Source organism: Thamnophis sirtalis, unplaced genomic scaffold (genome assembly GCF_051295495.1).
Source record: "Thamnophis sirtalis isolate CommonGarterSnake01/CBP01778 unplaced genomic scaffold, rThaSir2_p1.2 scaffold_9, whole genome shotgun sequence".
NCBI lineage: Eukaryota > Metazoa > Chordata > Lepidosauria > Squamata > Natricidae > Thamnophis > Thamnophis sirtalis.
In genome coordinates this window covers 46,568,528-46,594,135 of record NW_028261389.1, presented here as the reverse complement: position 1 = coordinate 46,594,135, position 25,608 = coordinate 46,568,528, and the positions used below count along the sequence as shown (strand labels likewise).

The 25,608-nt window shown below is 37.0% G+C and overlaps 1 protein-coding gene across 4 annotated transcripts in view; it reads left to right on the top strand.

Moving 5' to 3' along the window:
• Positions 1 to 10,030: 10,030 nt before the first annotated feature.
• CPSF6 (cleavage and polyadenylation specific factor 6) overlaps positions 10,031 to 25,608 on the top strand; it is a 38,328-nt gene continuing 22,750 nt past the window's right edge. For all 4 annotated transcript variants that reach the window (XM_087723460.1, XM_087723459.1, XM_087723458.1 and 1 more), the window contains exons 1-4: positions 10,031 to 10,180; positions 17,078 to 17,287; positions 17,655 to 17,758; positions 18,169 to 18,314. In XM_087723460.1, the coding sequence (XP_087579586.1) occupies positions 10,121 to 10,180; positions 17,078 to 17,287; positions 17,655 to 17,758; positions 18,169 to 18,314 (520 nt within the window). In that variant the 5' untranslated portion in view covers positions 10,031 to 10,120. The remainder of the gene's footprint in view (positions 10,181 to 17,077; positions 17,288 to 17,654; positions 17,759 to 18,168; positions 18,315 to 25,608) is intronic.

The following is a 25,608-nucleotide window of genomic DNA, read 5'->3' as shown; positions in this document are numbered from 1 at the left end:
AAATATAGAGTTCCAATGTTTTCTTCCTGTGATAAAAAAGCTGGCTGACTAATTTTAGTATCAGGGTTGGGTGAAAGATCATCTATAATTTACTTGGTGATGAATCAACAACAGATTGAGGGGAGGGAGGAAACGGGTAAAGTTCAGCCATAATTAAAATGAGATCAGATCTGACTGCAATGGGGTATTGCCAAAATCGTGTACCTAATAAATAACTGGATTTCTTTTGAAACTTGATTCGAGGCTCATGAATTAATTTCGGAAACCTGACACAAAGTTTCATTTTTTTCCACTTCACGCACAAAGTTCAGAAGTGTCTCCATGTGGAAGCAAAAGTACTTATATTCTTTTCTTTAATCAAAATGGTCAATTTTGCCATTTTAGCCAACTACATCAGCTTCTGCAACCATTCATTCATGGTAGGAATCAAGGTGTCCTTCCATTTTTGTGCATACAGGAGTCTTGCTGCTCTCAACATATATAGTAACAAAGTTCCGATTTTTTTCTCCAAATCTTTTTCCATTAGGCCCAAAAGGAAAATTTCTGGTTGCATCTTCATTTTCAAAATTTTCTGTATTAAAATATGGATCATATTCCAATTCTTTTTTTTTTTGCTTTATCACATGATCACCATAAATGATAAAAAGTCCCTACTTTACTTTCACACTTTCAACATTCATTTGACATACCTTTATAAATCTTAGATAACTTATCTGGTATTAAATACCAGTGATACATCATCTTATTAAATGTTTCTTTTAGAGTATAATTTAATATAAATTTAAAACCCCTTGTCTACATATTTTCCCATTGTTCAAGCATCACACTATATCCAAAATTCCTTGCCCTCTGAATCATACAAATTTATGTTGGTTATTAAGAAACCATACATGAGATCTGAACCACAGATTCAAAATCTATTATTACGGCCTTCAGTTAAGCAAAACAATTTTGGAATGCTTTGCTCTGTCTGACACAGAATTGTTAAGAGTGATTGTATCAAGAGTTACATCTTCTGGATAGATTGCATCATGAACTACATTCATTTTTCTTTGCCCTTATCACAGAGAAGAGAAATACATTACTATAGCAATAACATTTGATTGCCAAGTACTATCACAAACCTCTATACCAGCAGGAATGCATCAGCACAAATATGAAAAATGAATAGTTAAGTGATGTGTGGGGTGACAAGAGAAGTACTCGCAGTTGTTGAAGGTCTCTGCTTTCCAGTTCAACCTGTTCTATTTGCTCGTATGTCACCCAAAACAAAGACTATAGAATAGTGCTTCTTAAATATTTTTCTCTCAGGACTTATGGAGAACTCCAAAGCACTTGGGTTATATTTATTGATATTTCCAATATTAAAAATTTAAATTGACAAATTTGCTGCTGCTATCATTTCTCATGATTGTTTAATGGGACTTTAATCTTGTATTACTTACAACCGAAACTAGCCAATAATTTTGATTTTGCAGTTACTTGGGAGGGGAAAGTATGCATGCAATTGCAATCTCTTTGCAACTCTTTAAGGTGCAAAGGTGTATCTTTTTCAGGAATCATGCAGCTGCTACTGTCCAGCGGGGAAAAAACCCCACAGCTGCTTTAAAGAGTTGCAACTGAATGATATATTTGTACCCCCACATGCTAAAGTGTTTTTGGAATTGACTTTGAAACATGGTCTTTATTTAAAGAGTTTTTCTTTATTGCTGTCTGCTAAATATTCTTGAGTTGTAACTGAGAACGAAATGTAATATGAATTGATGAAAGAAATCTTTAGACATTTGAGTGATCCAAAACAACTGACAACTTGTAGTGTGAAATATATAAAAATAGAACAGGCAGCTTGAGGTTAGTGGACTGGTCACTGCACACAGAGACACTACTGTTAAAAGACTGCTGAATAGGGGGACCTATAGGAGCAAATCATATTCTACACTCACATTGACTGGATTCCTCTGTTGTCCTGAGCATAATGTGCTTGGTCAAAGTTTACCATATATTGTGTGAAATTAGAGACTTGCACTTTATTTAACAAATCATAATCAAACAATGCCATAGTTATGTCTGAGTTAGATCATTAACCATTCCATTCAGCCACAGTCACTCAGAATTCTGTGGAACTGAATCCCCTCAATAATCTTCTGTCTGTTTGGGACAAGATGGGTTCCTGTCTCTAGGCATTTGTTCATTTAAAGAGTCATGGGGACGGGGTGATCTGGGAACATATGCTATTCGCAAACAACTGGTAGATTGTTCTGTTCTTTTTTACAATAATACAATAGCAGAGTTGGAAGGGACCTCGGAGGTCTTCTAGTCCAACCCCCTGCCTAGGCAGGAAACCCTATACCATTCTAGACAAATGGCTATCCAACATCTTCTTAAAGACTTCCAGTGTTGGGGCATTCACAACTTCTGGAGGCAAGCTGTTCCACTGATCAATTGTTCTAACTGTCAGGAAATTTCTCCTCAGTTCTAAATTGCTTATCTCCTTGACTAGTTTCCACCCATTGCTTCTTGTTCTGCCCTCAGGTGCTTTGGAGAATAGTTTGACTCCCTCTTCTTTGTGGCAACCCCTGAGATATTGAAACACTGCATTGAGACACATGTCTCCCCTAGTCCTTCTTTTCATTAAACTAGACGTACCCAGTTCCTGCAACCGTTCTTCATGTTTTAGTCTCCAGTCCCTTAATCATCTTTGTTGCTCTTCTCTGCACTCTTTCTAGAGTCTCCACATCTTTTCTACATCATGGCGACCAAAACTGAATGCAGTATTCCAAGTGTGGCCTTACCAAGACATCATAAACTGGTATTAACACTTCACATGATCTTGATTCTATCTCTCTGTTTATGTAGCCTAGAACTGTGCTGGCTTTTTTGGCAGCTGCTGCACACTGCTGGCTCATATTTAAATGGTTGTCCACGAGGACTCCAAGATCCCTCTCAGAGTTACTACTATTGAGCAAGGTACCACCTATACTGTACCTGTGCATTTTGTTTTTCTTGCCTAAATGTAGAATCTTACTCTTTTCACCATTGGATTTCATTTTATTAGATAGTGCCTAATGTTCAAGTTTGTCAAGATCCTTCTGTATCTTAAGCCTGTCTTCTGGAGTGTTGGCTATTCCTGCCAGCTTGGTGTCATCTGCAAATTTGATGAGCCCCATTTATTCCCTCATCCAAATAATTGATGAAGATGTTGAAGAGTACTGGGCCTAAAACAGAGACTTGGGGTACTCCACTGCATACTTCCCTCCATGTAAATGCAGTTCCATTGAGGGCGGTTGGTCAGCCAATTACGAATCCATCTGGTGGTGATGTTGTCCAACCCACATTCTTCTACTTTATCTAGTAGTAGGTTATGGTCTACCTTATCAAATGCCTTACTGAAGTCCAAGTAAACTATATTGACGGCATTCCTCTGGTCCACTAATTTTGTCACTTTGACAAAGAATGCAATAAGATTAGTCTGGCATTATGTTTTTGACAACCCTATGTTGGCTTTTGGTTATTACTTTGTTTACTTCTAGGTGTTCGCTAATTCATTGCTTGATTATCTTTTCCAGAATCTTTCCTGGTATTGAGGTCAGGCTGATAGGTCTATAGTTTCCTGGATCTATTTTTTTCCCTTTTTTGAAGATGGGAACCACATCAGCTCTTTTCCAGTCCTCTGGCGGTTCCCCGGTGCTCCAGGATCTCTGAAAGATATAGTTCAGTGGTTCTGAGATCTCATCTGCCAGTTCCTTCAGAACCCTGGGGTGTAATCTGTCCGGTCCTGGTGATTTGAACTCATCAAGGGTAGACAGGTGCTCACTTACCATTTTTCCTCCTCCTATTTCAATTTGTGTTCCTAATCTGATTTTTGTAGTGCTGTTTTTGATAGTTTGGACTGTTTTATCCCTTTGTGTAAAAACAAATGCAAAAAATGAGTTAAATAGATCTGCTTTCTCCCTGTTGCTTGTCACCTTTCCACTTTCTCCCAGCAATGGACCAACTGTTTCCTTAACCTTTGTATTGTTTTTAACATGTTGGAAGCTTTTTTTGTTATTTTTTTACTTTTGTGGAAAGCCTTTCTTCATTGTGAGCCTTAGCTTTCCTTACTTCATCTTTACAGGCCCGGGCTATTTGCTGATATTCTGCCTTAGTTATGTCACCCTCTTTCCACTTTTTATACTTAACTTTTTTGTATTTCAATTTGCCAGAGAGTTCTTTATGCAGCCATGCTGGTTTCTTTGGCATAGCAAAACAGCAAGTTCTGCAATGAAATCAGAGCCTACATTTCTGAGATAAGGATGCAACTACACTGACAGCAACTTCACTTGCTAACCTCAGGAATATACTGAAAGAAAAGGATTGGTAATATTCACCTGCAGATGATAAAATCTTGCCTGAAAATATGCAATTTTCAACTCCAAATTTTCTTTATATTCAAGTCCCCAGAGCCTATAGATTATTAGTATAATTACTGATTTCTATCTCTTTAAATACTCTTGGTTTATGGTGCAAAAACCCAAGCCTGAAATTTGATAATGTAAAAGTATTTGTTGAAAATCTAGCCATTGATCACTGATTAACGCTTGTCGTTCCAGGATGGCTAGAAATATAAGTAAGAATTGGGCAGTACTATTTTTCCCTTCTATGACTGGTAGATTTATAAAATAAACATTTTTACAATTAATTTGGAGGAAAATGAGACAGAAAATGCCTTTTGTCTGACTCTTGAGGAAGAAAAGCAGTAGCTAACTATGTTGAGGTAGGAGACAAGGATACCAAAAGCATAAAGTTCTTATAACATGTATTGTAATTTTTGACCTTGCTAATGTTGGATAAAGCCTAAATAATTTTGATGATAGGGCTAGTATATAGTCTCACCTTAGCCCTTTTAACCTTCTTTTCATTACTGTCTATAAGCATTTGTATATCCACCATGAAGGACATTTGGCTATATCCTTAGCTCATTACACTGCATTACAATGTTTTTATTAATAGCATTACATTGCCTTATAAGGATCTCTTAGATTAAATTACAGCGTAAAAATAATAATGTATTTTTTCCTGCCATCCATACTGTATCTGGGCTGCAAAATTCTGGAAATTATTGGACAGCAGCAAAGAGAAGCAGAAAACTGAATCTTTGCAGCTGTCCAATTTTATTAGCATAACTAAAGATAAATAATTACTGAACCAAAGTGGAAAAAAAATAGGCAATGAATTTTTAAAATCAAATTTATGGGTCTAAGGTTCTCCAGTGCAGATTTTTTGACTTTTCTTTAATCTTGTAAATGCAGTCAGGAAAAAATAGGGGGGAAAATAGAAGAGCTGATAGAGAGAGGTCAAATAAACGTAACAACTAACACCTATACAAACAATAATTGAGATCCAATCCATATATCTAATTTATAGCACTGCAACTTACAGGGTGAATATCAATGACATTCTACAGTATCTCACTATGACACTGATGTCAATCTATCAAGTATATACTGTACATTTACTAAAAGCCTTTTAATTAATGCTGAATGCTGTTGAATTAACCTGATTATGCACAGCTTAAAAATATGCATTTGAATTAGATAATTACTAAGTTAATCAGAGTTGATCCTGGTACTTGTGCCTGAAGTTGCAAACTGCCACCTTGTGGTTCTTAACAATTATGCTTTTGCTCCCATCATTCATGTACCGGTAATGGTCCTGCCAGAATGTGTTTTGAGCAACTGCTGAAAAAAGACTCATTTCTTCATTCATTATTTCTTTTTGTGAACATTAAGAATGAAAGTTTTCTTCTCTGTCCTCTCAGATTTTTAACAGATCACATTTATACTAAAAATTCTTAATATAATTGTATGTCTTTTAAGCATTTTTTTCATCTTTTATGGTAATAGTACACATTTTGTGTACATCAGGAATGTAGTGCCTATCTTTTTAAAATAGCAGGCATAATATATTCTGTACATGACTGTATATGACTAGTATTTTATTACACTTAACAAATTAAGACTAAACCTACGAACAAAAACTTATTTTAGATGAAAAATATAAAAAAGTTTCAAGAAATAGTTTAATTTAAAGAGAGTTTAAGGAGTCATAAGTTCCAAAAAAAGCAGCTTTCTTTAATACCTCTTGTGATATATATGCTTAGAAATTAATAATTGCTGCTATTAAAATGGCTTTCAAGTATCAGTAAAACAAAACCTATAGATAAATTTGTAGATAAAGTATCTACAAATATACTCATCCTGCTAGTTATCTTCTTTTTAGCAACTCCTTTTAATCAGTTTTATATAATTAGTTTCTTTGATTATGTGATATCTCCAGATCTCTGCTCTTCCCTGTTTATGAGCAGCAGAAGCAGAATACTGTTTATTAAGAGGATGACCTAGCACAGGTAATACTGGATATTTTGAGAACATTTCATGTGGTCCACTCTGAATCATGTCTTGTATTAAGTCTTTTCTGATATATTTTCTCCAGTTCTTTCTTTTCAAAAAGAACCGATGTCCCATTTGAGTTACTAAGAAATTTTGTATCTTGTCAAGGTTTTTCAATGGAAATTAGTTCAAGCTTACAACATGAATGTGACTAAGGTATTACTACAAATACTGTCCTAAGCAAAAATAGTTTTTGTACAAAATTTATGGAAATATTTCCAAACTTTCAAAGAGAAAAAGCTCCTAATAGCTTCAGAATATATAATGATGATATTACAAAATGATGGAGAATGGACATTTTGGACAATATGGACATATGATTATTGAACATAATCCAGGAAAATAGGAAAAGTTAGTTCAGCTCAAAAGGTGAAGAAATGGCACAACACAATTCAATCAATAATATTTATTTGGACAATGCCCAGCAAAGTTTAAAAGAACAAAACAAATGAGTGAAGCAAATGAGTGCAATAATACACTAACAACTAAATTAGATTAGAATGTAAAAGAAAATGAAAAATACAAGGTATTTTAAAGAAAACCAGAAAAAAAAATGTTTGCTGCATCCCTGGTAGGAATTTCAAAAATAACCACATAACAATCTAAAAAAAAGACTAAAAGCAGATAGAAAAATAAAACTGAAACAAATAATTCTAGAATGATTGAAACACTTCTAGAGAGAAGAACCAATTCAATTACAGTGAAATATGACACGCAACAAAGCAGCTATAGAAGTAACAAGCAATAGAAAAACCACTGAACTATTTGTAATTGCATAAGAGAGAATTGAAGTGCTAATAGGTATGTAAATCAAGAATAATTTAAAGGAGTTGTAGTACAGACAGATGCAGTGTGATCCAGAAAAATGGTAGCTCCTAAAAAGGACTCTTTGCACATAATACCTTTCTCTGTGGCATGCCCACCAATATAATGGTCACTACTTGCTGCTCCTCTATAAGGTCTTACAGTGTATCTAGTATCTTCCTCTGCCTCCTTCACTGAGTACACAAGGCCAAGCAATGGAGGACCAACAGGGCAGGAATGCAAGTGAAGATGGCATTGCTGGTTGCTGCAGAGACTGAAAAAAAGCAGTTATCACCAAGGAACAGAGAGGAAGGAAGGAAACTGTCCTCCTACTTGTCTGCTGGATGGTCCAGCCTAGTTGCCAATGCCCACCAAAGTTGAGGACAGTGACAGAGTCAACTGTGTGTATATGAAGTCTTGTACTGTATGAGGTGCAATTTCACTAGCTTAGGGCTATAGCTGAGTCACAATTTAAACAACAGCAGGTATGTAGAAACTTCTAATGAACCTATGGCACGTGTGCCAGAGGTGGCATGCAGAGCTTTCTCTGTGGGCACGCATGCTGTCGCCAGCTGCTCTTCTGGTTTCCAGTGCACACAGGCGCACTGGCCAGCTAGTCTTCGGTTTCTGGTGCTCCAGTGCACGTGTGTATATTCTGGTTTGGGCACTTGGTGCCAAAAAGGTTCGGCATCACTGTTCTAATGCAGGGGTCTTCAACCTTGGGCCCTTTAAGCCTTGTGGACTTCAACTCCCAGAATTCCTCAGCCAGCTAGACCTCTGTTCTAATGCATCCAGCATTTTGTAGCACACACTATTATGTTTTTAATCCCAACTTTAGAAAAATTATTTGGTCAACTCAAGATAATTTACCTAATTTCTCCTGTGTGTGTGACTGGCCTTAAGTCACCCAATTGGCTTTCACACCCAGTGGAGGCCTAGAACTCAAGTCTCCTAGTTCCTAAATGAACCACCCGACCTAACTGGCTCTCTCTGGCAGTCCTAATACCCTTCCATCAAACGTATGTATATGTGTGGCTATCTGTTTGTGCGCATCAGTGGAACAAGAATGGAGAAATGTTTTAACAATTGTACACTGCCCGGAATCACTGGGAGTCAGGCAGCTTATAAATTTAATGTTATTTTTATGAAGCTAAACTTAGATGTGAAATACAATGTACCCTATTTTATATTCTCAAAGAAAGATCACACTTTATTTGTTGGGATATTGCCTATTATAACTATCCCCCCCACTTGCCTTTTTCTACTTATCCACTAATAATACCAGTGAAAGCTAAACAATCAAAGAACGGACAAGAGTTTATTTCCTAAAGAAGTCATTACAAGAATCTAATCTCAAATCCTTATTGTGGTCTCAAATTATAAGTCTGAGTTTCCCTGATGACTATTTGGGTTCTCCCTTTGCCAATTGGGAATTATAAGAACTGTTGTTCATTGCCTGTGGAGGGCATCAGATAAAAGAAAAGCTGCAAGAGAGATGCCTGGACCAGGAACTAATGCATCAGATGCTGTTTATTGGATGTTAAAAGTAGTAAATTTAGCAGAGATGGCCAAAATCTCAGTATATTTAAAGGACCATTCAAATGAGAAATATAAGTTGGAATGGAGAAGATGGATTGATTACATTCAAAATAAAGATTGGACTAAGAAATTTCAATTAGCTTATGAATGAACAAGAAATGTTATAATTTATCTAAATTTAGTTTAATAAAAGGGGAGTTAAAAAGAGGGAGGTAGGATGCTATACTTAGTTAGCTTATGTTAGTGTATGATTGTTAAATGTTTATATCCTGTATTTTGCTCTGGGAAGTTGGGAGGAGGGAGGGTTGGAGGTGGGGAGGGAAGGGGAAATATTTGTAAAATTTATTAAAACTTTTCAATTAAAAAAAAGAAAGCCTTCCGACTTGGAAAGTGGCTGCCAGCTAAATGGGTTGCTTAACCTTGTATAATTTAGACCAGGCTCGGCAACTTTATGAGGTATGATCTTCAGCTGCCATCCCCCAGCCAGCAAGGTGGGTAGCTAGGGAATTCTGGGGTTTTAAGTTCACACATCTTAACGTTGCCAAGTTTGAAAAACACTTATTATTCTAGACTTTCTCTTATCCCCTCCGTGCTCTCTTCGCCTATAGATCCGGAGCACAAGCAGGCACCTTCGAAACCTCTGTTGTTGGTAGATGACATTCTGGTTCTGAGCCGCTCTGCAGCGCGACTTAAAGATCACCTAAGCTCCAACCTTGGCAACTTTAAGACCTGTGGACTTCAACTCCCAGAGTTCCTAAGCCAGCAAAGAAAAGCTGGCTGAGGAACTCTGGGAGTTGAAGTCCACAGGTCTTAAAGTTGCCAAGGTTGGAGACCACTGATCCTAAGGCAATGGAGACTTTACAGTAATGGCAACGGACTCATCTGCCATTGCAAAAAATATAACGTCCGGTTTGCTGACAGCTCGTTCCGCGTGGAACTGGACAGAAAAACGGTCAGGGAAAAGTGCCCCAAAGGTACATTTCCAAAAGGCAACTGGACTTCCTTGTTTTTTTTTCCCCTTGAAAACGTTTCGCTCTTCATCCGTTTCTCTCGTTCTCAAGAACTGTCTTTTGGAAAAGCTCCTTTTGGACCACCACCACCTGGGCGATGCAGAACCTCCGCAGGGGGAGGGAGGGGGGGGGGGCTGGACAAGGAACCTCCTCCTTCATCGCTCCGTGGGCGTGGCCACCCGCGCAGCCCTTCGGAGCGCCCGCCGGATGTTCCCTTTCAGCTCCCGGAAGTGACGTCGCGCAGCGCTAACTTCCCCCCCCCCCTCTCCGGCGGTGGCTGGCTGCGGCAGCTGTAGAGCCAGGCGGGGCCGGCGTAGGCGAAGGGAGCAGCCGTGCAACATGGCGGACGGCGTGGACCACATAGACATTTACGCCGATGTAGGAGAGGAGTTTAACCAGGTAGGAAAATTGTTCGCGGCCGGCTTTCCGCGGGGACGTTCCAAGCCAGAAATGGCACCCGGCGGGGAGGTGAGAGACCTGCGGCTTCGAGGGGCAGAGCGTGGCTGGCTAGCGCGGGCCTTTCAGCTCAGGGGGAAGCCGGCGCCATTGTTGACTGTGGCGCTCACAAGCGCGACTTTCCCGCCTGGCGTTTGGCGCGGCTGCACACCGGCTGTGTGCCCGGAGGATCGCACGACAGGTGCGCGGCATCGTACCTAGAATGCGCCTTTTCTCTCCCTTCTCCGCTCCGCCTCTTCCCTTTTCTCGTCGAGGCTCCCGAGCGCTAGGAGACAATGAGCGAAGGAGGAGTCTTCTCTCCCTGAAGACTCCCCGTCTTGTTTATTCCCAATCCCGCCGGCTCGCTCCCTTCAGGAAAGGGAAGCTGGAATCACCCCGCGGCACAAAAACACGGCGGCCTTTTCTTCTATGAGGCTCTAAAATCATCGCGGGGAAAACGGGGCTTTCACGGCCTCCCTCTCTGTGGTGGATCCATCGAGATGGTCGCTTTCAACCTGTAGGGGTAAAAATTATTCCCCCCCCCAAAAAAAAAGAGTATGCAAGTCCTTCGGTGCCCTCTTTTATCTTTTCACAAAGCGATTCGGTGTAATGAATTCGGGGCAACCTTCGATGTGCAAGTTTTAATAATAAACTCGATTATGCCAGAATGACATTTCCGTTATTTTTTTAAGAGCATCGGCTTCCGCAGATTAATTCTTAAAAATTAAATCGGTGTATTTTACATGTTTGGTGAAACAATTTTTTACTTTTGAAATCGGTAGAATTGGACAGAATTGTAAAACGGTTCGATTGCAGAACTATGTTCCCAGTCAGTGATAGTATTAAATCGCATATTATGATGTAAAGCTGATAAATTTGGTTCTATTCTTCCCTTTGTCATACTCTGGATTACAATTTTATAGTTCTCTATATCAGCAAGCATTTAAAACTGTACATAAAAAAAATTCAAAGGCAAAATAATTTTCCATTGGCTAATCAAATATAGAGTAACAATTGAGAGTACAGATAGTCCTCAATTTACAATCACAATTGACCCCAACTTTTTTATTGCTAAGCAAGACAGTTAAGTAAGTTTTGCCCCATTTTACAATCTTTCTTGCAACAGTTGTTAAGAAGTCGATCTGGCTTCCCAATTGACTTAGCTTGTCAGAAGTTGCAAAAGCTGGTAATATAAACCTGGGACACTGCAAGTATCATAAATACCAATCCCCAAAAGTCTGAATTTTGATCAAGTGATCATGGGGATGCTGCAATGGTCATAAGTAGTAATAAATCCTGTTTTTAGTTTCATTGTAATTTTGAACTGTCAAAAATGAATGGTTGTAGGTCAAGGACTTCCTGTACTTACAGTCCTGCAGAAAATATTCTTTGAAAATTCCAACTGATTACAGATATTCCTCGATTTACTAGCACAATAGAGCCCAAAATGTATTTTGCTAAGCGAGACATTTAAGTGAGCTTTGCCCCATTTTGCAACCTTTCCTGCCACATCTGTTAAGTTAAATTAATACTTGGTAATATAGTAATTAGTATTTAATAATGCAATTGTTGCATTATTAAATATTAATTTAACGATGCAACAAACAATTGCATTGTTAAATCAGTATCACGGTTATTAAGTGAATCTGGCTTCCCCCATTGACTTTGCTTGTGAGAAGGTCACAAAAATATGAGTCAGTTGCCAAGCACCTGAATTTTGAACACATGACCATGAGGATGCTGCAATGGTCATAAGTATGAAAAATTGTACGTCACTTTTTTAGTGCTGTGGTAACTTTGAATAGTCACTAAATGAACTGTTAAGTACAGGAATACCTATACTTAAGTGTAGAACTTGGCAACAAAAAAAGAAGGAAAAGTATCCTGTACTGCTTTGTGCTTTTGCATAATTGTCTTGATTTGTATTTAAGTCATAGTAAATTGCTTTATATTTTATTGCTATTGCCATCAAGTGCAAACTCAATTATAATATCTGCAGATATGCTATGAATTCTAAATCTATACTCATTGTTGGAGTAATGTGATTCTTTAAATTTTTGGTATTTGATTTCTCATATTTAAATGTAATTTGAATATTTTAATAGCAGGAACAACTTCTTCATAGTCCATGCAGATAATATTGCAAAGATGCTTCAAAAGATGATACCATTCCCAGAAATTTGAAGAAAGGTGGGATGACAGAACTATGTTTGATTTTAAAAGATATAGAAGTGTTTTGCAGATACATCATTGTTCAAAGATAGACTTCTCCCTTATTGATTGCATTTATGGCACTGGCTTTATCCTGTTTATCTAAACAGAAAGTAAACATAAATATTAGATGAAGTGATAAACAGAGTTATACAATCCCTGTCACCCTGATCTTACCAGTGTAGGTTGCCAGCTTTAATTGAAAGTAATCATAGAGGTAGTCTCTATGATTAGTTTCAACTGAAGTTGGCAACCTCCCCATACATATATATATATATATATATATATATATATATATATAGAGAGAGAGAGAGAGAGAGAGAGAGAGAGAGAGAGAGAGAGAGAGAGAGAGAGAGAGAGAGAGAGAGAGAGAGAGAGAGAGAGAGAGAGAGAGAGAGAGAGAGAGAGAGAGAGAGAGAGAGAGAGAGAGAGAGAGAGAGAGTGAGTGTGAGTGTGAGTGTGAGTGTGAGTGTGTTGCCTGAAGTCCAGTTCCCAAAATGGGCAGTTGTAGAAACTAGTCACGGATAGATCTGATTAGGATTTGGGAAGGAGACCACCAGAGAAATATTATTGGGTGCATAATTAACTCAGGCTGTATATTGAATCAGTATTCCTGTTTGAAGGATGATTCTTGAGAACAACAAGTTCTCAAGAAGTTTCCATTGTTTTTCATTATTTCCACTAAAAAAAATTCACCTTTATATTTTCCCGCAGAAGCAATATTTAACTGAAGTTATTGCTGATTTGATTATTTATGAGCACTGCTTGACTGCTTCATATGAATCTAAAGAACAAAATAAAAGAAGTTGAATGCCTGACAGGTTTTCCTGCTCCATTTTACACTTAGTCCAAAAATCAGTTTGACTCTGCTTTTAGAGATACTCCAAATATGTCTCATCTCTCTATACATCTCTTCAAACCCATTCTGGGATTTGATTGTGGATGTATTTTATATTCTTTAAGGATTCAATGCCCTTATAGTCTGTTTTGTATTAAATGAAGAAGGATTAAATATCTCTTGGGTTTTACTTTCATTTTTGCCTCATATGAGGTGATATGGACAAGTTCTATTTCCTGCTCAGGCATCCTTTCGTTTGGCTACTTTTTCTCTTCTAATGTTTTTATTCTTGTAGTAACAAGATTCTTGAGCAAAAATTGTTTACACATCTGGTGTGGGGGGGGATTTTTTTTGGGGGGGGAAGTTTGTCTACAATAGACACATTTCTTGTAACTATCATTCTATTTCATAGTGCTGCCTAAAATCAGAGAGTAATACAGAAATATTTTCGCTTTGTGAATTTCATTTTCATTTGTAAAGTTACTTTTGGCAATGTGTTTTAAAGTCCTCCTCCTTTCTTGTACATTTCTCATTCAGAGAGTTCTCAACTTACGACTGACCATTACAATAATAAGACATTATGGTCTCAAGCAGGTCACCCATGTGTTACAATTGTTTTTTGTGGTGGTCATTAAGCAAATCTGTGGTTGTTAAATGAACCCATTGTTCTCTATAGAGCGTTTTTGCTGAAAACTGGAAATAAATGACAATTTGGGGCAAAAATAAATCATGGTCATGTGACTGCAAGATTGCAAGTGGTTGTAAGTGAGGACAGTTGCCCAAAATGTGGTTACATGACTCTGGATGGCAGCAATTAAAACTTCAGAACCTGGTTGTAAGTATTTTTTGGGGGAGGTCCATTGTATGTTTGCTAAGCCACAGGTCATAAGTCAAGGACTACCTCTGCAACTTTTAAAATGTATCATTCTGTCTCCTGGCAGTTTACACCTGTAATGACAATGGTGTTATTAGGAATGCTGTAAATTTTTTGTTTCACTAAACATTAATACATGTTTAAAGGATACGTAGCTTTTGGATACATTCTTTCTTTTTTTTAAAAGTTGAGTAGTATACATTTTTTTTGCAAGAAATGGCTGTTTTTGCCAAATTGAATTGGAAGGGATGGCTGACTTCTCATATTATGCTAAGCAAGGATAATGCAATTTTTCCAGGCTGTGGGCTGCCCTATTTTTGAATAGCAGGTGTGGGGCTTTGCTGCAGAAGTGGATAAAAGTTTGACAAAAACTGTCCTTGAATTAAATTTTTAAAATGCAATTAAAATTTAAATCCTTCCTTAAGTTGAACAACTGGTGATTTAGTATAGTTTTCTAGCCAGCAGTATAGAAATAGCTTTATCTTGATTTCTTCCAGAAAATATTCTCAACTTTGTTGTTTAGTCTAGATTAGAGCCCTAAATTTTTTTGCTGGGTTTTCATTGAAGTATTAACAAGTTTCTGTTGTCAGCGTTCCAAATATCATGCAGAATTAAATCAGACTCGAAGGCAAAACTATGCTTAAAGTTCCAATTTAATAAGACAGGCATCGTGCTGTGGGATTACATCAGAATGGAAGTTACATCAGAATCCCACCCATTAAAAGTTCATGATCTTGTCCCCTTACCCACAATCCATCACATGGTCCAATCTTTTTCTTCCACGCTGGGATCCATGCCCAGCTTCTTCCAGTTAGGTGTACTGGTGAGGAGACAAAGGATGACCTTGCTTCTAGTAAAGAATGAAAAACAATACATTCCACAATCCTACTCCTTCTATTCCCCCCTCTCATCTACTATACTTAAAGAAACAGCATAATGAAATAAGAGAAAGTGTGGCAGGCCAAAATTCTAAAAGGAATATAAATGCAGGCCTGACATCTGTCCTGCTTAGGTTTTTGCTTTCTATGTATTTAGTAAATTTGCCATGTGATACATTTAAAATGAGTGAAAGAAAATGTAAATGAAAAATTGCTACAAAAGTTGTTATGCTCAGAATAGAACATCTGGTTATATTTTATCACATAAGCCTGTCAAGAAAGCTTATTTGCTGCTTTTGCAAGTTGCCATCTAATCTGTATAATTTGATTTTGAAGATTGATTTCCTCTACTCTGAGAAATTTGCTTTGACAATTTGCTGAATGTTTTGAGGAAATTATTCATATTGGCATACATGCTAGGTGTTAAACAGATTGAAGTGGGATGTCTAATGTTTTTACCCATTATTGTTTTGTGAAAACAGTTTTTGTTATCTTTGAGTAGATAGCCACTATGTCTTCAGTATTATCAGTCCAGATCAATCCACTGCATGATAAAAGGCTCTTCATTGAAGGTCATGGGCCATGCTGTTCCAATGTGAGCTGGTAGCTTTTTGCTCCCAGTATGGGCTAAGATAACATGAGTGCCCCTAAATTACCCAATTTTGACTTCCATTCCTAGAGGAAAGGACTAGAACCTGGGTTGTCTTCTTCAGCATCTTGGCTTTCTTGTATTGTATATTAAAATTACATTATTGGTTTTCTTGGAGGCTAGATAGGGAAGAATTGAGGAACAGATGCAGGAAATAGTAGTAGTAGATGGCCTTTATCTAAAAACGTAAGACAATTACTTAGGTTCATAGCTATTAGGTATTATACTAAAAGTCTGTAATTTAGAAGAGCAAGAGGAAACCTCAAATTTAACCCATGAAATATAAAGGTGATTTCCAATTTTGTACTAATGATAGTATGTAATCAACTACTGCATAATGGCTTCATTTCTAATCTTATTTAACCATGTCTATAAGTCTTCTGAGAAGTCAAGCAATGACATATTGGGTGTGATTTACTGCTGAATCCAGATTGGGAAGTCTGACAACTTGACTGCTCACTCTTTGATCACTTTGGGAAAGGAACCATTGTCTTGAGCCCAAAGAGTAACATAATGAGTACCTTTATCTGGCAGCTATACTAATTGTATTAATCCTTCCCTCCTGTGGCCCCAAGGATGAAGAAATGCTATTGTTCTTGTTAATGGTAAGGTGCTTGACAGTTGGCCTGGGGTTGTCCCATTGAAGTGAAGTGACTGCCTTTTTTTTAAATCCCTTTGGGTGAGAACCAGAAGTAGTTATGTGTGTTATGAGAAACCTCTCCTGGATGATGGGGATGTGTTGGGGGACAAGGAGCAGTTCATTGTTGGGGACAAGGAACAATTGTCTTAAAATGGTTCCATGTTCCAACACCTTGATCTTAGCCTTTATGTCTTGTTATGTATTGATATTCAGTTGCTCTGGTCTCCAGTTGCTGTTATTGAATGCTAAGTTGGACTGCAGTAAAGCTCTGTAAACCCACTTTAATAGGCTTGGTAGTAAATGCAGGTTACATGTGCATGAAGAGGAAGTACCTTTTACCCCCATGTACTTTTAAGCACCACTGTATGTGCTTTGCTCTTTCCATTATATGTATGTATATGTACATATTATAAATAATATATAGAATAATCATTTTAAATTTAATAATAGTAATGTAAATTTGGAGACCCCATTTGTGATGGATAAGATAAATCAACTAGTTGCATATGATTTATACATTTTTAATATTTGACTTGTTAAGGTAATATTTTAAACAGTGAAAATGTGTTGCTTTAGAATATTTTAAATATGTGATTGATCTTAATTTTAATGTATAATTTATTTTTGCAGTATAAAATTGTTTTAGGATAATTAGTATAAAGAAACCATGTGATCTATACATAACTTTTTTTTTTAAAAAAGGAATTTAGATATAGACTTGTCTAAAGGAAAATAAGAACTGATCATTAATATTTATGCATTGTCTTTTAGGAAGCTGAATATGGTGGGCATGATCAGATAGATCTGTATGACGATGTCATCTCTCCATCTGCCAATAACGGCGATGCACCAGAGGATCGTGATTATATGGATTCTCTTCCACCATCTGTTGGAGATGATGTGGGCAAAGGATCAGCACCAAATGTTGTCTATACATATACAGGGAAGAGAATTGCATTATATATTGGGAATCTTACTTGGGTAAGTGCTGGATTAGTTACTGCTGTATTAGTCATTTAGTCTGTAATCAATTTAATTCACAATTATTTAAATTTGGCAGTTGCTCTAATATTTGTTAGTAAACAGTTTTTCTGAAAACTTACTTGAAGGTGCAAACATGAAACTTTTTCCCATGTGGAACATAAACTATTGCTGAACTATAACTGTGATTGTAAGATACTTTTTAGGATTTGTAATCCTAAATTACTTATTACTTATTTTTAAAACATGGAATATGTTGGGGCATATATTTGTGCATTATGTTGAACATTATTGTTGTGAATGGTGTGTTGAGAAAAGTATTGTGCTCTTTTGCTGTTAGAAAATGTCATTTACAACTGTCTTGCAGTGGACCACAGATGAAGATTTAACTGAAGCAGTTCATTCACTTGGTGTAAATGATATTTTGGAGATAAAATTTTTTGAAAACCGTGCTAATGGCCAATCTAAGGGGTAAGAATGTATTTAAATTCAGCACAGGTGCTGTTTCTAAAGTGTTATAGTATACTTTATTTTGAAAGACCAGGCTGATGAATCATAGGGGAAAAAATAGATGGGAAGATGACCAGAAGACCAGAGATCAGAATGAGAAAATTGTAATGATTTTACAGTGTCTGATTACAGTAATAGCTGAGACATTCTAGAAAAAATATTTCTGGAAAACTTGGAAGATAATTTATGGAGTGGAAGAAATAGTTCCACATATAAAATAAGTCATGATTATAATTATTTTGAGTTACAGTGGGATATTCTAGGTGGTTGAATATAAATCATAATTGTGCTAAATCATAATGTGGTTTGATTTATCATGTTATTCATCTGTTAAGAATCCTCATCATAAAATTATATTGTCTGTCCTTCAGATTTGCTCTTGTGGGTGTGGGATCTGAGGCATCTTCCAAAAAGCTGATGGACCTATTGCCCAAAAGAGAGTTACATGGTCAAAATCCTGTTGTAACTCCTTGTAATAAGCAATTTCTCAGTCAATTTGAACTGCAATCGAGAAAAAGTAAGAATTGTTCTCTACTATTTCCTATGAACTGGAAAAATATTTGGGGGGGAGTGGTTAGAAATTACTAATTACTATATTATATATTTGAATGATTAATAGTTTTGATATAATCTGCTATCTTTCAATCTCATTCACTGAAGGTCTTGTCTTGTTCAAACTACTATTGAAGACTGCTGGAAATAGTATGTTTTGGAAGTAAAAGAAAAACATGTTTCTTTAGTTTTAGTAACAAAATATTCATAGGGATTTTTAACATCTATATGGCTCAAAATTATTTTTAAAAATGTTTTGGATAGAGTACAAGCACAATTTTTTTTAATGTTTTATTCTCTTACATACCATTTTAAGTATACATTCACATAATGGTTATTCTTTACATTTATCATTCTTATACATTTATTATTTCATTTAATAGGTTATAATATACAGTTTGGGTTGCTTTGTTTACCATCCCTTCCTCCTGTTGTAGCACCACCTTATTTCCCTTTCTTTTCTCCTTCCCTCCCTTCTCTACTTCCTTCCTTCCTCCTCTCCTCCCTCTTCCTTCTTCCCTTCTCTTTCTCCTACTCTTCCTCTTCCCCTCCCCACCCTATCTCCTTCTCTTCCTCTTCCTTCCATCCTCCTCTCCTTACCTCTTTCTTCTTTCCCCCGTCTTCCTTTCATTCTCTCCTCCTCTCTCCCTTTCTTTTCTATTATTGTAGGTGTCTCTTTCAGGTCTCAGTTTATGTTTCCGTGGGATGATATTTCTGCAAACCCAAATATAATTTAATATTTATTATTCCCTTACCTTTGCTAATCTATATTCCCCCCCCCCCTGTGTGTCTCGCTCTTGTAGTACTTATATATTTAATATTTTCTTTTCTGTTTTTCCCTTCCTTTTCCCCTTTTCCATTTAACAGTGCATCGTCTGGGTTCTATATCTTCTCCTTACTTTTTTTTCTAGTTTACTTTCTCTAGCCAACCATAAAATCTTTCCCATATCTTCAAGTACTCTGATTCCTCTTTATCCTTTATTTTCATCATCAACTTATTCATCTCTGCACAATCTAATAGCTTTTTTATTGGCTCTTCATCTGTTGGTAGCTTATTTAGTTTCCAATTTTGGGCAAATATGATTCTTGCTGCCGTAGTTACATGTATAATCAAATAGGTATCCTCTTTCTTAAATTTCTCTGGGATAATACCTAGTAAAAATATCTCTGGTCTAAATTCTATTTCTTGTTGTAACATTTTCTTTAACCATACTCTTATCTTAGCCCAATATTTCCTTGCTTCTGTACATGTCCACCACATATGATAATAGGAACCTATTGCTTGTTGACACTTGCAACATTTCGCTGATTTATCTCTAAACATCTTTGCTAATTTTTCCGGTAACATGTGCCATCTATAAAACATTTTGTATAAGTTTTCTTTGTAAGCTGTTGACATGGTTAATTTATAGTTCCTTTCCCATAGTTGTTGCCACTTTTCTAACTCAATCGTGTGACCAAAATTCCTTGCCCAAATTATCATTGTATCTTTAACCACTTCTTCTTCTAACCTAGTTTTTGGTAGGTAGCTATATAGTTTCTTAATTATTTTTTTCTTCTGTTCCCAGAAGGAATGTATTCAAGTCTGAAGTTCCTAAGTTAAAACCATATTCCCTTTTATCTTTTTCATATCTTGATTGTATTTACAATTGTGAAAACCATCCTATATCAATCCCTTGTTTTTCTAATTCTTGTTTTTGTTTTAGTTCCCCCCCCTTTCTGTTAAAATATCTTTGTATCTAATGATATTTTTCATATTATTAATACTTGGATGTGTCAATGCTTCCATTGTTGAAAGCCACATTGGTATTTCTAAATAGTGTTTCCCTTTCACTCTTTCCCATATTATTAACAATCAGTTCCTTACATAATGTCTTTGAAAATAGTCATGTGCCTTACTTTTACCATACCCTCAAAAAGCATGCCAACCTAGTTGCAAATCATGACCTTCCATTGTCAATAATCTTTTATTACTCAGTAAGATCCATTCTTTCATCCATGCTAATCCCGCTGCTTGATAATATAATATAACCAAATGCACCTCGAACTTGCAACATTTTTATATTAATTCTTGGTTTTTTCCCCTTCCATATATATTTCCCCTCTATTTTATTCATACTTTCAAAGTATTTTTTCTCTAATTTTTATCTGTATTATTTGGAATAGATATAGCAGTCTTGGTAGTATGTTCATATACTACTGCTATTCTTTCCATCGAGTTGTAAGTTTTTCCATCTTTCCAGATCTATTTCTATTTGTTTTCTCACCTATAATAATTACCCTCCTTTACACCTTGATGTCAATTAAATACCCAAATATTTCACATTTTTCACCACCTGTATGTCCAGTTTCCCCATCAACTCTCTTTTCTGTTTTTCTCATATTTTTCACCAGAATTTTTGTTCTATCTTTAGTAATCTTCAAACCCACTACTTCTCCATATTCTTCTATTATTTCAACTAGTTTTGGCCTGTTTCTATTGGATCTTCCATAATAAACACCATATCATCTGCAAATGCTTGTAATTTGTATTCTTCTTTCTTGACCCTCATTCCTTTTACCTCTTTATTTTGTCGTATTTCTCTATTCAAAATCTCTAGTGTCAGTATAAATAATAATGGCGATAGTGGACATCCTTGTCTAGTTCCCTTCATGATCTCTATTTTTCCTGTCATCTCACCATTACCATTACCAATTGGTTATTGTATATCGTTTTGATCATATTTATGAATCCCTCACCAAATCCCATCATTTGAAGTTGCATTATCATAAATTGCCAATTCACATTATTAAAGGCCTTTTGTGCGTCCAAAAATAACAATGCCATTTGTTCTCTGGGTGAGCTTCGTAGTACTCTAGCGTATTCAATAAAGTTCACATATTGCCTCTGATCTGTCTCTTAGGGCAAAATCCATTTTGGTCTGTGTGTATAAATTCATTTAAAAGTCTCTTCATTCTTTCTGCCATTATTGATGCAAAAATGTTATAGTCCGCATTTAGTAGAGAGATAGGTCTATAGTTTTTTACTTGTAGATCTGACTCTTCTTTTGGTAAAAGCATTATATATGCGTCCGTCCATGTTTCTGGTATCTCCCTTAATAAGTCATTAAATACTTCCAACATTACATTGCTTAATACTTCTTGTAGTGTTTGATACAGTTCTGCTGGTAGTCCATCTGGTCCTGGTGTTTTCCCCTTCTTTTGCCTTTTGATGCCTTCTATTACTTCCATCATTGTAATTCTTTCTTCTAGTGCCTTAAACTTTACTTGGATTTTAGTTATTCTAGTTTTCTCTAAGAATTGTCTTATTTTCCCTTCTGGTACTCTCTCATGTTGATACAGTTTGTTGTAATAGTTCTCAATTATTTTTTTCTTTTCTCCATTTGAATGTTGTAGATTCCCTTCTTCATCCACCAATTGGCTTATCAGCTTTTTTTCTCTTTCCTTTTTCAACTTGTAGGCCAACCAACATCCTGGCTTATTTGCATTTTCAAAAAAGTTTTGTTTTGCTGATTTTATTTTGTTTGCCAGATCTTCATTTTCTATCAAGTTCAGTTTATGTTTTTGCAGTTCCAACATATTTTTTACTTTTTTGTTTTGTGGGTTTTTCTGCAGCTCCGTCTCCAAACTTTTATATTCTAATTCCTACTTCTTTTGATTTTGTCTTTCTGCCTATTCTTTTTCCCTAAGTATGTCATTGTGAGGCCTCTAATATATGCTGTACAGGTGTCCCGTACATTCTGTAATGATGTGTCTTCCTTTCTATTTTCCTGGAAAAAATATGTCAGTTCTTTTTCCATATATTGCTGGAAGCTTTTTTCTTTCAATACTCTTTAATTTAAAGTCCATCTCCCCTTTTTCCTCTGTCCCTTCCAAGTCGTTGTTATTGGATTATGATCAGCCCATATGCTTATGTCTATGTCTGTCTTGAATGTTTTGAGTGTTAACTTTGTTGACATCCATATCATATCTATTATTGAGCAAGATAAGTGTCTGTTTGAGTAGAAAGTATATTGTCTTTCTTTCGGGTATCTTGTTCTCCAAACATCTTGCAAATTTAATTCTTCCGCCATCGTGAAAATGTTTTGGGTAGGGTTTTCCCCAGCTTTTTGTTCATCTTTTTGTGGATTTATAGTCTCTTCCATTATTTACAATTGCATTGAAGTCTCCTAGCATGCCTATATCTTTATATTCATATTGTATTATCTTTTTGTGTAGTTTCCTCAAAAAATCTTCTTGTTTATCATTTGGAGCATATACTGCCACTAATAATATCTTTCTCAAATTCATCATTATCTCCACCATCAGTATTCTCTCTTCCCCATATTCAAAAATTATATTTGATTGAATTGTCTTTCTAATGAATAATGCTATTCCTTTTTTACTTTGGTCGGCCAGAGTTGTGTATAAGTTACCTAGTTTTGTCTGTTCCAAAAATTTCCTGTGTTTCTTTCTAATATGTACTTCTTGTAAGCATATAATGTCCAGTTTCAATTTCTCTAATTTGTTGAATATTCTTTTTATTGCCGAGTTTAGTCCATTTATATTTATTGAGATTACTTTTATTTCTTCCTCCATTTCATTGATTTATATGTTTAGTTGATCTAGTCGTACTTAGCTCCCTCTGCTCCTTTGTCTCTTTGCCCTTGCTCCTTCTCTTAGTGCTTTCTCTTCCTGTTCTTTCTCCATCTTCCCTTGCTCTTTTCCCTTAGCTTCCTGGCATTTAGCTCCCCCCTTTTCTCTTACCAGCATTCCCTCCTGTGCTACCATATGTTGTTCATAAAAAAGTTCTGCGTTCTCTAGTGTATGTAATCTGTACCTTTGTTCTTGCCAGTTTACCAAAATCTCTTCTGGAACCAGCCATCTAAAACTCACCTCTTTCTTAATCAGATTCTTAGTCAGGAAGTGGTATTCTTTTCTTATTTCTCTGACCTTTCTTGGAATTTACTTCAATACCACTATCTCTCTCGACTTGTATTTAATTGTGGTACTTCTTGTTGCTTGCAATATTTCATTTTTAGAGTTTTTTAAAATAAATCTTACATTTATCTCTCTGGGCAGGTTGTTTGTCATTGCATATCTTGTATGCACTCTAAATGTCTCGTCCATTCCACCTAAAATATATTCCTTAACTCATTTCTGTGATCCCTGAGAGAATTTCTGCAATCTTCTCTGCTAAATTCTCTCCTTTCTCCTCTTCAATGTTCTGAAATCTTAGGTAGAATTCGGAGCATTCCATTTCCCAAAATATGGTGGATTCTTCTTGCTTTTTATCAATTGTTAGCAATCTATAATCCATCTCCTCCACTTTTTTTCTCTGTTATTTCTGCTCTTCCACCTTCTGCAGTCTCTGCTTGTTTTTCCCCATCATTTCCTTGACTTCTTTCAATTCATCTTCCACCTTGTCCACTTTCTTTTCTACTTTGTTTACTTGCTCCTTAAGATCCTTAAGATCCACGTGTATGGCTTGCAATATACTTTTTTACTCCAAGCTATCTTTATCTTGTCGTGTTGGTATGCCTCTTACTTTCTGTGTCACTGAACCAGGCGGTGTAGCTATTGGTGTAGTATCACCAATATGCAGACGATACGCAGCTGTATCTGTCTGCCCCGTGCCAACTCAGCGAAGCAGTAGAAGTGATGTGCCAGTGCCTGGAGGCTGTTAGAGTCTGGATGGGAGCAAACAAGTTGGCACTCAATCCAGACAAGACCGAGTGGCTTCTGATGTTCCCTCCCAAAGATTGTCCAACTGTTCCATCTCTCAGGCTGGGGGGCAAAATCATACGCCCCTCAGAGAGGGTTCGCAATTTGGGAGTCCTCCTGGACCCACAGCTGACTCTAGAACACCATCTGTCGGCTGTGACCAGGGGGACCTTTGTCCAGGTCCGCCTGGTGCACCAATTGCGACCCTACCTGGATCAGGAGGCCCTTCAGACAGTCACTCACACCCTTGTGACCTCAAGACTGGATTATTGTAATGCGCTCTACATGGGGCTGCCTCCAATTAGTCCAGAATGCAGCCGCGCGAGCAATTGTGGGTGCACCAACGTACACCCACGTTACACCTATCCTCCGCGAGCTGCACTGGCTACCTATTAGTCTCCGAATCCGCTTCAAGGTGCTGGTCGCTACCTATAAAGCCCTACATGGCATCGGACCTGGGTACCTGAGAAACCGCCTCCTGCCGATTACCTCTCTCAGACCAATTAGATCACACAGGTTGGGTCTCCTCTGGATTCCATCTGCCAGCCAATGTCGGCTGGCGACTCCCCGGGGGAGGGCCTTCTCTGTTGCAGCTCCGGCCCTCTGGAACGAGCTCCTTGTTGAGATCCGGACCCTTACTACCCTCCCAGCCTTCCGCAAAGCCACCAAGTCCTGGCTGATCCAGCAGGCTGGGGGGAGCTGAGAAGCATCTACCTCCACGGAAATTGTGAATGTTGGTTTTGTTTCTAATATGTTGTCTTTGTCTCGTTCCCCCCTTTCCCTTGTCTTTTGTGAGCCGCCCGGATTCCTCCGGGAGTGGGCGGCATACAAAATAAATAAATAAATAAATTGCAGATGCATATGATGTTATTTTCTTCATCTTGGTATTTGATTCTGACATTGTTGTGTTTGTGTTATAATCAAATTTTATAATCCAAAGAGTGAATTAACAGATTGATTGTAATCCTGACGTCGCCCACAGCAGCTCAAGCACCAACCTCAAAAAAAAAAAAAAAAAAAAAACCACCACCAAAGAACCCAAACCCCAACCCTGTTCTTGGACCCAATCTTCAGGTTCTTGCTACCTTAATCTATTCGCTTTATAATGCCAGAGTGTAGGGGGAAAAAAACAAGGAAAAAAACCCCAAGGAAACAAGAGAAAAAGGGATTGGTGAAAAAGCACTCACCCCAACAAACAAACAAAAAAGCCCCAAATTAATTCCACAATGCTAATCCACATTTCATTGCAAAAATACAAAGAGAGAGAGAGAGAGAGAGACGGAGAAAAAAAGGAAAGAAAAAGGATACAAATTCGCATAGAAAAAAGGACCAAAGTAGACAAGTGGGGAAAAAACCCTTTAGTGTGGATTGTCTGGTTTATCCAAGTTTCTTTTTCCAGTAAGGAAAAAAAAACTGCACTGTCCGAACAGTATTCTCAGCAATCTATTATAATGTAGCAAAAGTGCAACACCGTGTTTACACAGCTGGTCTTAATTTCTTTCTTCTAGAGAGACTTTATCATCAGTTCAGTATTGTCAACAAAAAATCAAGGTGAA